This window comes from Armigeres subalbatus, chromosome 3, assembly GCF_024139115.2.
Source record: "Armigeres subalbatus isolate Guangzhou_Male chromosome 3, GZ_Asu_2, whole genome shotgun sequence".
Taxonomy (NCBI): domain Eukaryota; kingdom Metazoa; phylum Arthropoda; class Insecta; order Diptera; family Culicidae; genus Armigeres; species Armigeres subalbatus.
The window spans coordinates 376,912,823-376,927,652 of NC_085141.1; the positions used below are offsets into that span (position 1 = coordinate 376,912,823).

The following is a 14,830-nucleotide window of genomic DNA, read 5'->3' on the forward strand; positions in this document are numbered from 1 at the left end:
GAGATATTGATATGTTTAATTTGAATAGAACAAATCAAATAAATTTTTCGAAGTTGAAGTGCCAACCTCTTGGAATGTAAGAATATTTGTAAAACTTAACCCAGAGTACGTGGTCAATTTATTCCTGTGTTCTAAATTCTAATTACAATGAGTTGTGAGACAATAATGTTGTTATTGAGGATGCGATACCAGAATAAAAGAATGAAGAAAAACGCTCAATCATTATTGAATATACTTTTTACATTACTCTTCATTCGCCTTTCGCGCTATAATATCGTACCAATGTTTTCTTTCAGAATAAAAGCAAAAGTTCTCATGCATAATGGATTTCTGCAATTGCCATCAACTTATAAACAACGTTTCCGAACGATAAACTCAACAAGCACAGTTCCATCGAAGGTGTGAATTAATCATCAGTTGATAATTGCATTCCGAATTCGATGGCGATTTTCGGCGAGTATTTGAAGCAGCAATTTATTTTGCTCCTTCTGCCAGGTTCATGTCATCGACCGCGAAAGGAAGCCCCGTGATGTGTCCGTTGTACTTCTCGTGGAGCTGGAGCCAGAGAGCTAAACGTTTCGGATCCGGGACGGTCATTTGCAACTCCTGATCTATGTTAAGATATCGCTCTTCAAATTTTTCATTCTCGCTTGGGTTCAACATTGGTAACGGGTCCCAACGGAACGGCAATGTAGAATTTGAATCTGCAGGAGTAGGATCCGAATATTTGGAGAAGTTCGTCCACATGCGAACCATCGTTTGACGCATTTGATAGGACTTGTCGGTTTCGGGGACTGCGGCTATGGTTGCCGAGCTGAATAAGTAGAACAGATCGTCCATGTGTCCGGCTCCTTTGAAGGGCGGAAGCTTGGCCAAGTTCTTGCCGTTGTTCAAAGCGCCATCGAAAGCAAATCGGAACAGATAGACTTTGGGATTATGCTGCACAATGCTACTAAAGTATGCCAAGAAGTACGATGTGATTCCGGCCTTTTCGGAAACGTATTGTAGGAAGTCTTGCATGTCGGTTTCCGTCACTGTTTTGCCGTCGAAAAAGCTATTTCTGATCTCTTCACCGACTTGTTTGGCAATGGGGCTGAAAAAGTCCACGTTGACACTTCTTGGAATTAATCGTTCAACTTCGACATCGTAATCCTTAAGGTGTCGGAGGGCATTCATGAGCTCGAAGGATCCCTCTGCGTCATTGGTTCCAATTATTACCGGAATGTTGAAGGACCCTGGCGATTTTATAAGTTCCAGCGGATTTTTGGTAAGAATGGCACCATTGGATCCCTCTCGTTCCACAACGTGGGCGAATGGAATTTGATAAACTTCTTCCATTTTGCGTTCCTTTGGTGAAAGTACCTCAAACTGTCTCTTAACCAGCTGTTCTGCCGATGCTCGCTTCAACACAATTAATGCTTCTTTATCACAACTTCCCTTGTATCCGAACAATTTAGCGAGGTCCCGGGCCTTTCGCAGCATTTCAGTACCATACGTGAAGTCGCACATATGGTGACCGCATTGAAGAATGGCCTTATGGAAGTACTTCTTGGAAACATCCGACATGCAGTGCAGACCAACACAACTTCCTCCGGAGCTAGAACCAACCAAAGTTACATTCGTCGGATCCCCACCGAACATGGCAATGTTCTCGTTAACCCACCGGAGAGCCATGAGCTGGAATACAATGAAACCTAATTAATTGACAAACCATCGTTAAACCTCCTCTAGTCATACTTGATCCTTCAAGGCACCGTTCCCGTGGATCCCCGCATCCGGTAAGCACAAGAACCCAAGAACCCCCACGCGGTAGTTCATGGTAACGAACACAACCCCTTCCTGGACCATGTAGTTCGGATTGTACAGCAAACTGTCGCCGTTTCCTCCGATCAAGCCACCTCCGTGAACAAACACCATCACCGGAAGCTTCGACTCCACCTTCCCTCGTGCAGGCAGCTCCGGAGTGTACACGTTCACATAGAGTCCATCCTCACGCCCACTGATTTTCCTTGTCAGAAGATTCATCCCAATGCAGTAGCTTCGCTCTTGCGAGCAGTCCAGGACCATCGCCGGAAACTTTTCTAATGGGACGGGTGCTTCGAAGCGCAAATCTCCGATCGGTGGACGAGCGTAGGGAATTCCTTTGAAGTAGAAGTATTCCGAACCATTCGGTAGAATATCCCGAACTCCGTTAACCATACCCTGCCGTAGGGTAACGATTTTGCGGTTGTTCTGGACGGCTGGCTCGCCGTTCGCGGTAGTTCTTCGCATCACCATGTTGAACTCCGAGTGTGGTTGCGTATGGTTAGCGTTCGTCTCGAATCCAACTGACTGGCCGTCGACGATCGATGGAGTTGATTTTTAAATGCACCTCGAACGCGTCACGTCGTACGGTTGGATGGTCATTAATAATTCAACCGGTAGTCTCCGACGCGATTAGCTCATTACAATTGCAATTAATTGGGCCGGTTTCGATCGAATATATTGTTTGGTTCATTCAAGCCGGTCGGGCGGTGGCAGTGCATTTTGCACGGAGGAGCTGCTGCACGGGATTCGAGGATAAAAAGTGCACAAAAGAGAACTGCAGTAACCAGGGATGAAAATGTCATTTCGAATGATTATTAGCCTCATGTTAGAAGTCATTTCAAATCAGGATTTTTAATAAACTGATAATGGTCAATGATCATATAACTTTATCTAGCAGAGCATTGTTCCTAACATAAAGTGTGTGACATTGAATTTCAAAAATGTTATGGAATGTTATTAAATTAATGCTATTGGATAAAAAATGACATGTGCAGAGAACTCTACGGCCTCTCATAGATGTAACACAGGAGGTTTTGGAATTGTTAGTGTGAAAAATATAACAGTAGGAATCGTTTAAGTGGAACATGAAACTCAGAAAATGCAAAGATAGCTATACAAGGCTTCTGCTTATAAGGCAGAAGCGGTAGCCACTAGGCCACCGAGCTTGCCAAGTTATAGTCACATTTAAATTACACGAACTTTCATTTTGCCATACTGCGTCATTGATAGCCGAATTCAAATGATAGGTACTTCTCACCCAACCAGCGGTTGTTAGATTTTCTAACAATTCTGTATAAGAATCTACCAAAACCTGTATAAGAACTGGGCATATGCGAAATTGCTAGATTCTTATACAAATGTTGTATAAGAATCTAACAATATTGTAAGCTTTTCTTACATTTTTTGTATAAGAATCCAACAATTTTGCATATGCCAATTCTTATACAGGTATTGGTAGATTCTTACACAGAATTGTTAGAAAATCTAACAACCGCTGGTTGGGTGATATACGATCTTTGAGAGCGACTAACGTGGGAGTCCCACAATGATAACATAGAAGCAATAAACTATATCGCCATATCGTCCAGGCAAGCTCACCCTCATGTTTTTGTCAACGTTCGAGCCCATTTAAAAACAAGATGGGATCAGCAGCACACGCTTTCTGATTCGCATGTCTTTCTTAACAAAATTGTAAAAGGGGTTCTTCACCAATGCAATGTTGTCTGTTGAATAGAAAGAATTTGCTTGAGCAAGGGAACCGATTTGCTTGTTGCTACTGTTGGCAGCCATATTTGTTCATAGTAAAAAAATGAAATATCCTTCACCTTATCCTTCCTTTTTCATATCAAGGATGTTCACGCACATAGAGCGATTAACGCGTTACCAACCCGGTAACAACTATCGAAAGGTGCGTGGTGATATGCACAATACGGAATACACTAGTTTAACACGATCAACATAAAACCGCACTTTATTGCCGAGAGTACGAGAGGTTTTATTTCTAATGGAAAGTACCGATCGCGGCGGAGGTTTATTTCTAACTATCTGTCAGCTGTATGCTGTTCTGCTGCCTCTACGCAGTAGAGGTGGTTTGATCAAAGCAACAGACGATCGTGAGGCGATCGGCACCTACCAAGCAGTATACGGTACGGTGACCGTCGGGCATTCTAACTGCGAGAATGAGTGACCACATGCTAGGGTGGCTCTCGCAACATAAATTCAAAAACTAATTTCATTAACTTTTGGCACAATCATAGCCGGCCGTCTTGAAACATATGGATTTCAATTTCACTACTTGATTAATCTAATTACTTCCTAAATTTAAAAGTGGACCTAATTCGAAACTAGTTGGACTTCTTATATTTAGTAATTTTACTGGACGTTGGCCAGCACAAACTGACGGTGCTGTTTCGATGGTTTCATTGGGCTTCGAATGGTTGACTGTATCTCGGAATGGTTCTCTGGATCATCGAGAAAACCGTCCACAAAACGGCTGGTGGGAATGCTGTTTGCCTTGGGGTTTCTTGCTACGGGTAACGTCTGCATCTCCTGCTTGTATACATCTGCGGTTTTTGCTGGTTTCTCGGGTACCTCTGCGACTTGATTGCTGACGGTGAAACGGATGACGGTAGTGCTTCTTCGGGGTGTGGTCGATTCCTTTGCCTCGTGGATACGGACGATGGGCATCGATCGTTGGTGGGAAATCCTCTCTGTTGTCAGCGGTTGTCCTCGTTACGTTACCAAAGTCGAATCCTGACGGTTGCGGTGAGCTCATACCGCGCCATGGAGCTGATCCGGTTGCCACAGAATTGTCGATAAGTTGGCCAAACTTCGATTAAGGCTGCAGCTTCTGGACCAGTGATTGATGTCAGGATATACCTCGGCGAAATGTGACGAATTAGTCATGCAACAAAATAGAGCCGGGGGTCGACTCAAACGGATTACTCTAACTAGAGTTCGATGGACAGGACTTCTTGATGACGCTCACAACTACCATCACCAACATGCGTTTGTACCTCAGACTGGGGGTTCATGGAAAGAGTCTTGGACTGATGGGGTTGGAGGGTAGGAAACTAGAAACGGACCGCAGTAATCCACACCGACCTTCAGGAATGGCGGTGCCGGTGTAACCCTTTCTGGTGGCAGTTCGGCCATCAGTTGTTCCAAACATCTTGGTCTGACGCGGAAGCAGGTGACACATTCGTGGAGAACTTTACGCACCAGGTTTCGGATGTTGGGGATCCAGAATCTTTCTCTGGCGCTTGCGATGACGACTTGTTGTCCGGAGTGAAGCAATTTCACGTGGTAATGGTGGATTACCAACGTGGCGAGAGGATGACGTGGATCAATAATCATTGGATGCTTCCGGTTTTGCGAAACAGTTGCATTCCGGAGCCGGCCGCCAACGCGAAGTATACCATCTCGTAGTATGGGGTGGAGTGATGCTATTCTAGAGGAGTCTTTCACCTGATCCTCCCGGGACAGACTTGCAATCTCCTGGGGAAAGCATTCTTCTTGGGAGAGGTGAACCAGTTGCAGTAGAGCATCCTCGTATTCTTGTGTGCTAATGTGGCCGAGTTTCCTGGAAGTTCGGTGCGTTCTTTGCGAGTTGTGACGGAAACGACGTAATAAAGCCACCAGTACGAGAGAAAATAGTGTCGACCGTAGCGAGAATATTTCGTTTGGTGTAGTGACTTGCAGTTCTTCAAGAGAGGCTGGATCAAACTGTTCAACGCTGACATTTGGAGTTGCAGGCCAGAAGCTTTGACCTTTGTGCAACCAAACAGGTTCGTTGAACCAGAGTGGTTGGTACTCCAGTTGTGTGGCTGATATTCCTCGCGAAAGAACGTCTGCTGGATTCTCAATGTCTGCAACATGATTCCACACGCCGCCTTTCGCCAGGTGCTGGATCTCAGACACCCTATTGGCCAGAAAGGTTTGCCATCGCGATGGTGCCGACGCATTCCAGAATTTGACGATGTTGGAATCGGTCCAGAAGTACGACGGAATTACCAGTGAGGTGGCTTGACTGACTTTCTCGTACAAATGAATGAGAAGCAGGGCGGATGACAGTTCAAGACGGGGCGTAGTCCGCCTACGTTTCTTCTTTTTCAGGTCCTCTAGTGGTGCTACTCGTGACTTCATTAGCCATCATTAGCTGGACACGCACAGAACCGTCCGCCGCAGTACAGCGGAGATACAAACAAGCGCCGTATGCGCTATCTGGAGCGTCGCAGAATCCGTGCCATTCGGTTGCGATGCACTATTGGGTATACCCAACCCATCGTGGAATGCTAATGGATTCCAGAGAACTAAGATTCCGTCTGTAGTTCAACCAAAAGGCCTGAAGGTTTTCTGGGAGCGGGTCATCCCAGTTTAGTTCCAGCTTCCACAGTATCTGGATAAAGATTTTAGCTTCGGCGACGACTGGCCTTATCAGACCCAATGGATCGAAGAGCTTGGACGCGTCGGAAATCACAACTCGTTTTGTAACCACCGACGTTGTATTCCACTCGGGCATGATGAAACGGAGTTTGTCAGTTCTGGTGCACCAGACGAGACTCAAGGTTTTCACGGTTGAAATAGGAGGTGACGAGTCCATTTCGAATTCCGCTCGATGATCACAACGATCAGGCTGCAACTCCCTTAGCACTTTTTCACAGTTGGAGTTCAACTTGCGTAGTGTGAATCCAGCGCAGTCTGTGAGGGCGATTATGTCTTCGACCAGCCATTTTCCTTCTTTGGGGTTGTCGACTCCAGTGATCATATCGTTGACGTAAAAATCTTTCCGCAGCACCTTTGCTGCGCCTGGATGTGTAGCTAGAAAAGGAGCGGAAGCGGTGCCGTACGTAACGGTCGTGAGCTGAAACACTTCGATAGGTTCGTCGGTGTCGTTCCTCCACAAAATCAGCTGCAATTTTTGATCACGTGGGCACATCTTGATCATCCGATACATTTTTGTAACATCGGCCACAATGCCGATCCGGTGCAGACGGAATCGAGCATGAATCGAGATTAGGTCGTCCTGGACCACAGGGCCAATCATTAGCCCGTCGTTGAGCGAAAGACCAGACGAAGTTTTGCACGAAGCATCAAATACTACCCGCAATTTTGTTGTTGTGCTGTCCGGCTTCAAGACGGCGTGATGAGGCAAAAAGTAGTGTGCCGCCCCAGAGAAATCTTCTTCGCGTATCATTTCCATGTGCCCCATTGTCACGTACTCCCTCATAAACTCGCAGTACTGCTTCTTCAGCTGAGGGTTGTTCGATAGCCTTTTCTCCAGACTAAGGAACCGCCGTTCCGCCACAGATCTGGAGCTACATACCTGACCGATTACGTGGTCCTTCCTAGGCAGGTTCACGATGAAACGACCATCTACGTCGCGTATAGTGGTTTTCTTGAACAACTCCTCACATGTGGACTCTTCCACGGAATAGGTACTCGCTAGATGACAGCTCTCGAGATCCCAGAAACGAGTGAGCTGTTCTTGAAGATCGGACATGGAACACAACGCGGTGGATGTGGCGGGTACGGAGATCGAGCTACTAGGAATACGTCCGGTGTTTTGGAATGTTGGGCCGTGCTCGCTGAGCCTGAACCTTCCTTCCTGCAGCAGGTCGAGGTAATACTCGGCACCGATTATCATATCGATGTCAGACGTATGGTAGAACTCAGGATCAGCTAATACGATGCCCTCCTGTGGATTTCACTGGCAAGTTTCAAACCCTTCACATGGGAGTGGAATCGTCAGCTTCGACAGGATGTTAAACCGCACAACTTCCTGGAAACCCGAAATGCTTTCGAAACGTGGGCTGATTGTTCCGCAGGACTGCTTTTTTCGACACGCTTCCGGTATTACCGATGCCCTGGTAGATAATTCGGGAATTTATCAAGTTTAATGCGTCGACAAAACTCAGACGAAATAAAACAATACTGCGAGCAGGAATCGAGCAGTGCACTGGCAATGGCAGTGGAGAGAAGAACTTGATGTGTGGAGGTCTTGGTTTGTGTTGGTAGGGCTGTGGTGTGTTGCAGTGTGTTTGGATAGTCTGGTGAACTGTGGCGTGGTGCTATGCGATTGTGTATTGACAGCTGGCAATGAAGTGGAAGGTTCGGTGTGGTTTGTGCTTTCTGGTGTGTTGGTGGTTCCGATTGCGTATGCTGTGTCTGTTGGAGATGTTCACTTGGGGGTCTCTTCGTCGTCTGTGGAACGGATGACTTCGTGCTGGCACTGTTCATCTCTGTGTGGAGGAGGGAATGATGCTTTTTCCCGCATTGACGACACGAACCTTTGCTGCAGTTCCGGGAAAAATGACCTGACGATAAGCAGTTCATACACAGGCCGTTTCTCCGCACTGCATCGTACCGCTCCGAGATCTTCAGCTTCATGAACCGCTTGCACGAAAACACAGGATGAAATGGTTTGGAACAAAAGCAACACCGACCAATGGACGTTGAGGAATGGCTGACACTTATCAGGTATCAGGTATCAGAACGTCGGCTCAGGAGGCACGTTCCCCTCAATTTGGGAGATTTGTGCCATCGCCTTCACTGGCCTTTCTCATCATTTACCTGACGGAAAAGGAAGTGAAAAGGGGAAAGGAAGAGGAAGTGAAGTTGGAAAGGAGAATGGAACTATTTATAGGAAAGCCAATTATGTAGACTCACACGCATTCAGCTAGGGACTAAAGAGAGGTGTCACGAAAACACAGAGGACGTCACAATGAACGAACGTCAAAGACGAAACACAGAGTGCACTGTGAAAAACGCATCCCTACTGATACTTGTCCAACGTGTTTTTAAGGCATCTAGACAATAAAGAATCACAGGAGAAATATGTTGCAATTAATAAACTGGCTCGGAATGTAAGAAGTTAATACTGAGAATCCATATAGGTGACAATCACAAAGTACATTGTAAAAATCGCATAATGCGAATCCATGTAGGTGACAATCACAAAGTACATTGTAAAAATCGCATAATGCGAATCAATATAGGTGGCAATTTGTTTAAAACCTAAGTAAAACACATAACACATAACCCCATTATTATTGAACCTTACGTTGAGATTGAACAAGAGTAGCCGAAGCCGTACGTCAACGACGCACCACAGAGTACACTGTGAAAAACGCATAATGCGAATCCATATAGGTAACATACACAAAGTACATTTAAAAAAAACGCATAATGCGAATCCATATAGGTGACAATTTGTTGAAAAAAAAACTAAGTAAAAAAACATTTTCATAACCCCACCCTTATTCAACCTCAACTTGAGATTAAACAAGAGTAGCTGAAGCCGAACGTCAAAGACGAAACACAGATAACACTTTGAAAAACGCATAATGCGAATCCATATAGGTGACAAAAACAAAGTACATTGTAAAAAAAACGCATAATGCGAATCCATATAGGTGAAAATGTGTTGAAAAACTAAGTAAAAAACATATTCATAACCCCACACAATCACGTTCAGATTGAACAAGAGTAGCCAAAGCCGAACGTCAAAAACGAGACACAGAGTACACTGAGAAAAACGCATAATGCGAATCCATATAGGTGACAATTTGTTGAAAACTAAGTAAAACACATATTCATAACCCCACCCTTATTCAATCTCAAGTTGAGATTAAACAAGAGTAGTTGAAGTAGAACGTCAAAGACGAAACACAGAGTACACTGTGAAAAGCGCATAATGCGAATCCATATAGGTGACAAACACAAAGTACATTGTAAAAAAAATGCATAATGCGAATCCATATAGGTGGAAGTTTGTTGAAAAACTAAGTAAAACACATATTCATAACCCCACACAATCACGTTCAGATTGAACAAGAGTAGCTGAAGCCGAACGTCAAAGACGAAACACAGATAACACTTTGAAAAACGCATAATGCGAATCCATATAGGTGACAAAAACAAAGTACATTGTAAAAAAAACGCATAATGCGAATCCATATAGGTGAAAATTTGTTGAAAAACTAAGTAAAAAACATATTCATAACCCCACCCTTATTCAATCTCAAGTTGAGATTAAACAAGAGTAGTTGAAGCAGAACGTCAAAGACGAAACACAGAGTACACTGTGAAAAGCGCATAATGCGAATCCATATAGGTGACAAACACAAAGTACATTGTAAAAAAAAAATGCATAATGCGAATCCATATAGGTGGAAGTTTGTTGAAAAACTAAGTAAAACACATATTCATAACCCCACACAATCACGTTCAGATTGAACAAGAGTAGCCAAAGCCGAACGTCAAAAACGAGACACAGAGTACACTGAGAAAAACGCATAATGCGAATCCATATAGGTGACAATTTGTTGAAAACTAAGTAAAACACATATTCATAACCCCACTTTTATTTAACCTCACGTTGAGATTGAACAATAGTAGCCGAAGCCAAACGTCAAGGACGAGACACAGAGTACACTGTGAAAAAACGCATCATGCGAATCCATATAGGTAACATACACAAAGTACATTGTAAAAACGCATAATGCGAATCCATATAGGTGACAATTTGTTGAAAATTAAGTAAAACACATATTCATAACCCCACTCTTATTTAACCTCACGATGAGGTTGAATAAGCGTAGCCGATTATCTCGGAGAAGTAAAAAGTCAACTACGCCATAGCTCCGGTTAGCGCAGCGAGGGCTAAATACTGTGAAGGGGGCCCTGGTGCTTCACAGGCTCCGTTTGCGGTTAGGTTCTTATTAGACCCCCCTAACCATTCATTCGTAGGCACGGTAAGCATAAAGCCGCATCACACCGAGAATTAAGGGTCACCTGTATGGTGGACTTTTACCACTGGAACAGGCAATCCGTAATGTTATTCTTAGCCAGATAACCAGCTGCCGACACCACACGGCTATCTAGGCTGTTCGTGGAGAGAAGTTGACATTGACTTTACGTCAACTCTCAATGCGGCCGAACAGCCGTCCAAATAGTCTGGAGTGGATAGTGGATAGTCTGGTGAACTGTGGGTTGGTGCTATGCGATTGTGTATTGACAGCTGGCAATGAAGTGGAAGGTTCGGTGTTGTTTGTGGTTGGTGCTTTCTGGTGTGTTGGTGATTCCGATTGCATATGCTGTGTCTGTTAGAGGTGCTCACTTGGTTGTCTCTTCGTCGTCTGTGGAACGGATGACTTCGTGCTGGCACTGTTCATCTCTGTGTGGAGGAGGGAATGATGCTTCTTCCCGCATTGACGACACGAACCTTTGCTGCAGTTCCGGGCAAAATGACCTGACGATAAGCAGTTCATACACAGGCCGTTTCTCCGCACTGCATCGTACCGCTCCGAGATCTTCAGCTTCATGAACCGCTTGCACGAAAACACAGGATGAAATGGTTCGGAACAAAAGCAACACCGACCAATGGACGTTGAGGAATGGCTGACACTTAGCTTCGGCTTCTTCAAATCGGCGGAGACTGAATGACTCGATCCAACTGATTGAAGAACCGCACAATGATTCTTCAGGAAGTTTATCAAGTTCCGGTAGGCAGGCACTTCCTTGGAGTTGTGCGACGATTCCCAAAATCGCAGCGTGACTCCATCCAACCTTGAGCAAACCATGTGCACTAGAATCGTGCTCCAGCCGTCGGTGTTCTGCCCCATTTTCTGCAGCATCTGAAGGTTTTTCTCGAAGTCGCTGATAAGCTGGCTCAGCGCTTCGAAACTTTCCTTCCGCATCGGCTTAATTCTGAAGATGGCATCCAGGTATGGCTTGAGGATGAGCTTCTGGTTGTGGTAGCGATCTTCAAGTGCAGTCCACGCCACCGGGTAATTGGCAGCAGAAAGTTCGACGGAGCTTATCTCTTGAAGAGCATCGCCAGTTAGCGACGATCGAAGGTATGTGAACCTGTCCATGTCGGTGAGATCTCGGTTCTCGTGAATGAGGCTTCTGAATTAGACTGGCCCAGATTACTATGGGGAGAAAAAAATGTTGTCGAATTCCACGGGGCACCCCCCAGAATTGTGTCTTTGGCTGAGAAAATCAATCTCTGAAAATTTCAGCTCAATCGCTTGTTGCATAAGCTGGCGCATTTGATTTGAAGTTTGTATGGGGATTTCAGCCAAAATGTATAGGAAAATACACCTCCGTCACTCATTCGATCTGGAAATTGGTTCTGATTGCTCGATTGACCTCAGAATTGCAAAAACTGCAGTTGGTATGCTACAGAACAATTTCACAGAACATTGCAAGATGATCAAATGAACTTTTATATAATTTTCGGCTGATTTATTAGGAGCTGATTTGTGTATTTTTGGGTTTTTTGATCGAATCGCATCAGCCGAAACCTATATAAAAGTTCATTTAATCATCATACAATGTTCTGTGAAATTGTTCTGTAGCATACCAACTGCCGTTTTTGCAATTCTGAGGTCAATCGAGCAATCAGAACCAATTTCTAGATCAAATGAGTGACGGAGGTGTATTTTCCTATACATTTTGGCTGAAATCCCCATACAAACTTCAAATCAAATGCGCCAGCTTATGCAACAAGCGATTGAGCTGAAATTTTCAGAGATTGATTTTCTCAGCCAAAGACACAATCCTGGGGGGTGCCCCGTGGAATTAGACAACTTTTTGTTTCCTGGGCCAGTCTATTCTGAATGCATCGCGATATGACACCCAGTCTCGTAGCCTGCCGTCGAACGTTGGGAGCTTTATCTCCGGAGGTTTCACCCTAGAAATGCTTGTTCCGGTAGCCACGACTGACGAAGAATTCCCTGGCGGTTTTCTAACACGCCGATCCACCAACGCGGCCTTAGCCTTGCAGAAGCGGTTCTCCATGTTCGTAGCGATGGCTAAATTGGTATCAGCGCAATCCAAGACCAACTAGCAACGAACGAACCACAGGGACCAGATTCACTTCGATCAAAAACACAATATTTCGCATGCAAAATGAATTTATTTTTAATCGGCGCACAGTGTTTGCAACCCACAGTCTAATGACTCCCGTCATGCATCGCAAGCCACAGACCACACATGCAATGGTGTACTTCCCTTTATCTGCAGCCAGTCCGTAGTCTCCCAAATCTGTCCGCTCAAATGTCGCCACCAGCCCTACGACGATCCGCTAGCTGGCACCTTTCCCGCAGTCGACGAAACTAATAAATCCGCCTCCAGTCACCAGCAACACTTAATCCTCTTCAGACACTTAATTAATTGCCGCCCAAGATGGCAATCACAGCGCGCCAACGTATCACTCGAGATGGCGAATTTCTGTGTACTTTGTTCGCACTCCACAAAGGCACTTATTGACCGGCACTAGTGTCCTTTCTTCCGCGTAGCACTATTGAACCGGGCTTTGGGACAGTTCGTCGAATGACGTTTAGTCGAATGACATTTAGTCGAAAGTACATTTGGTCGAAGGGACATTTAGTCGAATGGACATTTAGTCGAATGGAAATTTAGTCAAATGGACATTTAGTCGAATGGACATTTGGTCGAATGGACATTTAGTCGAAAGGACATTTAGTCGAATAAAAATTTTGTCGAATGTTGGAAGTGTTTAGTCGGTAATAGGTAATTAGTTAAATAGATAATTCGTCAATAGATTTTTGGTTAAATTTGAGTAAATAATCCACAAGACACATTGATAAGCTGATTAGAGGAATTCAGTGGACGTGATAAAGTTCAATCAGCAGCGAAAGAAACGTATACGGATGTCAATGAGGTTGCAGAAACACCAGGGTCTCCAGCAATGATACCAATGTTATTTTGCCAATACTTTATCGTAGTCGGCTTTGGAACATTTAGTCGAATGACATTTGGTCGAATGGAAATGGTTTCCTTATTATTTTCATTGAAACTCTTTCTTTCACTCAATATTTATACAATGATTAGTTCAGAATAAAATTCCAACCGTAATACGTAAATTATTGGCCGAAAATTTAATTCCGACCAAATGGTCATATCTATTCTATTCGACGTCATATCTATTAACGAAACATCATTCAACTGAATTTCTTTCCACCAGGTGAAATAGATTCATCGTAGTCGGTTAGAGGGGTTCGCCAAAGTCAATATCCAGTCGGGAATATTCTCGTTTTCGTATTATTTATTCTTTTTATGAACCCACCATTCTTTGGACAATATTGGAGCAATAATTATGTGCTTTTATAAACACCACAATAAATCATTCATTGTTAATTGTTTTTAACCAAAGTTTGTTTTTAATAGCCATTCGACGGAACGTTATTGGACTAAATCTACCAAGATTTTTAATTCGAAAATCCGCTTTTGAACAAACTTCATTCGACAAAATGTACGAAGATTCTTCATTCTAAAATTTCATTTCGACTAAATGTCCATTCGACCAAATGTCCATTCGACCAAATGTCCTACGCCTCTAGAGGAATAAAATTCATTTTCGACTAAATGTCCCTTCGACCAAATGTCCATTCGACGTAATGTCCTTTCGACCAAATGTCATTCGACTAAATGTCATTCGACGAAACGTCTTTCGACGAAATGGTACAGATTCATTGAACCGCGCACAAAAGTCCTTTTCCGCGGTTGATCCGGCTCCAAGGACCAAATATGTTCACGCACATAGAGCGATTAACGCGTTATCAACCCGGTAACAACTATCGAAAAGTGCGCGGTGATATGCACAATACGGAATACACTAGTTTTACGCGATCAACAAAAAACTGCACTTTATTGCCGTATTAAACACTCTACTTTGGGAACAAAGTACGAGAGGTTTTATTTCTAATGGAAAGCAAGGATGTTATCGATCATTTAGTAATTCGCGTTCGATCATTTAGTGGTTTGTCAATAACTCAATCCAGAGGCTGAATTTCAAAATGTGTTGTATGGTGGACTTCTAGTGCGAAGGTTTTTCTGCAGCTCTGTCTTATGGTTCGTTATTTGAATTTCACTAGTAACGGAGTTACAACTATAGTTTCAGTAACTTAGACTAAATGATTACAAAATTCCAATCATTTAGTTTAAGTTACTGCAACTAGCGCTATAACACCGTTATTAGTTGGATTCTAACTAC

General features: G+C 44.0%; 4 protein-coding genes across 4 annotated transcripts; all 4 read right to left on the reverse strand.

Annotated features, from left to right (window-relative positions):
- Positions 1-217: 217 nt before the first annotated feature.
- Positions 218-2,350, reverse strand: LOC134226578 (esterase B1-like). The gene is made up of 2 exons (XM_062707431.1): positions 1,738-2,350; positions 218-1,677 (listed from the first exon to the last, which is right to left on the reverse strand). Exons 1-2 carry the CDS (start codon positions 2,275-2,277, stop codon positions 475-477), a joined length of 1,743 nt encoding a protein of 580 aa, XP_062563415.1. The 5' UTR covers positions 2,278-2,350; the 3' UTR covers positions 218-474.
- Positions 2,351-4,824: 2,474 nt separating this feature from the next.
- Positions 4,825-5,952, reverse strand: LOC134222904 (uncharacterized). The gene has a single exon (XM_062702049.1). The coding sequence runs from the start codon at positions 5,950-5,952 to the stop codon at positions 4,825-4,827; it is 1,128 nt and encodes a 375-aa protein (XP_062558033.1).
- A 118-nt stretch (positions 5,953-6,070) lies between these two features.
- Positions 6,071-7,453, reverse strand: LOC134222905 (uncharacterized). Its single transcript, XM_062702050.1, has one exon. The coding sequence runs from the start codon at positions 7,451-7,453 to the stop codon at positions 6,071-6,073; it is 1,383 nt and encodes a 460-aa protein (XP_062558034.1).
- Positions 7,454-10,913: 3,460 nt separating this feature from the next.
- Positions 10,914-11,684, reverse strand: LOC134222906 (uncharacterized). The gene has a single exon (XM_062702051.1). It carries the CDS (start codon positions 11,682-11,684, stop codon positions 10,914-10,916), a length of 771 nt encoding a protein of 256 aa, XP_062558035.1.
- Positions 11,685-14,830: the final 3,146 nt, after the last annotated feature.

What these genes read in the sequence shown, in the direction of transcription:
- LOC134222906 (XM_062702051.1), bottom strand. Translation starts at nt 11,684, where the DNA reads ATGGACAGGTTCACATACCTTCGATCGTCGCTAACTGGCGATGCTCTT.
- LOC134226578 (XM_062707431.1), bottom strand. Translation starts at nt 2,277, where the DNA reads ATGGTGATGCGAAGAACTACCGCGAACGGCGAGCCAGCCGTCCAGAAC. An exon ending in ACGGTGCCTTGAAGGATCAA is followed by an intron (nt 1,678 to 1,737) that starts GTATGACTAGAG and finishes ATTGTATTCCAG; the next exon opens with CTCATGGCTCTCCGGTGGGT.
- LOC134222905 (XM_062702050.1), bottom strand. Translation starts at nt 7,453, where the DNA reads ATGATAATCGGTGCCGAGTATTACCTCGACCTGCTGCAGGAAGGAAGG.
- LOC134222904 (XM_062702049.1), bottom strand. Translation starts at nt 5,952, where the DNA reads ATGAAGTCACGAGTAGCACCACTAGAGGACCTGAAAAAGAAGAAACGT.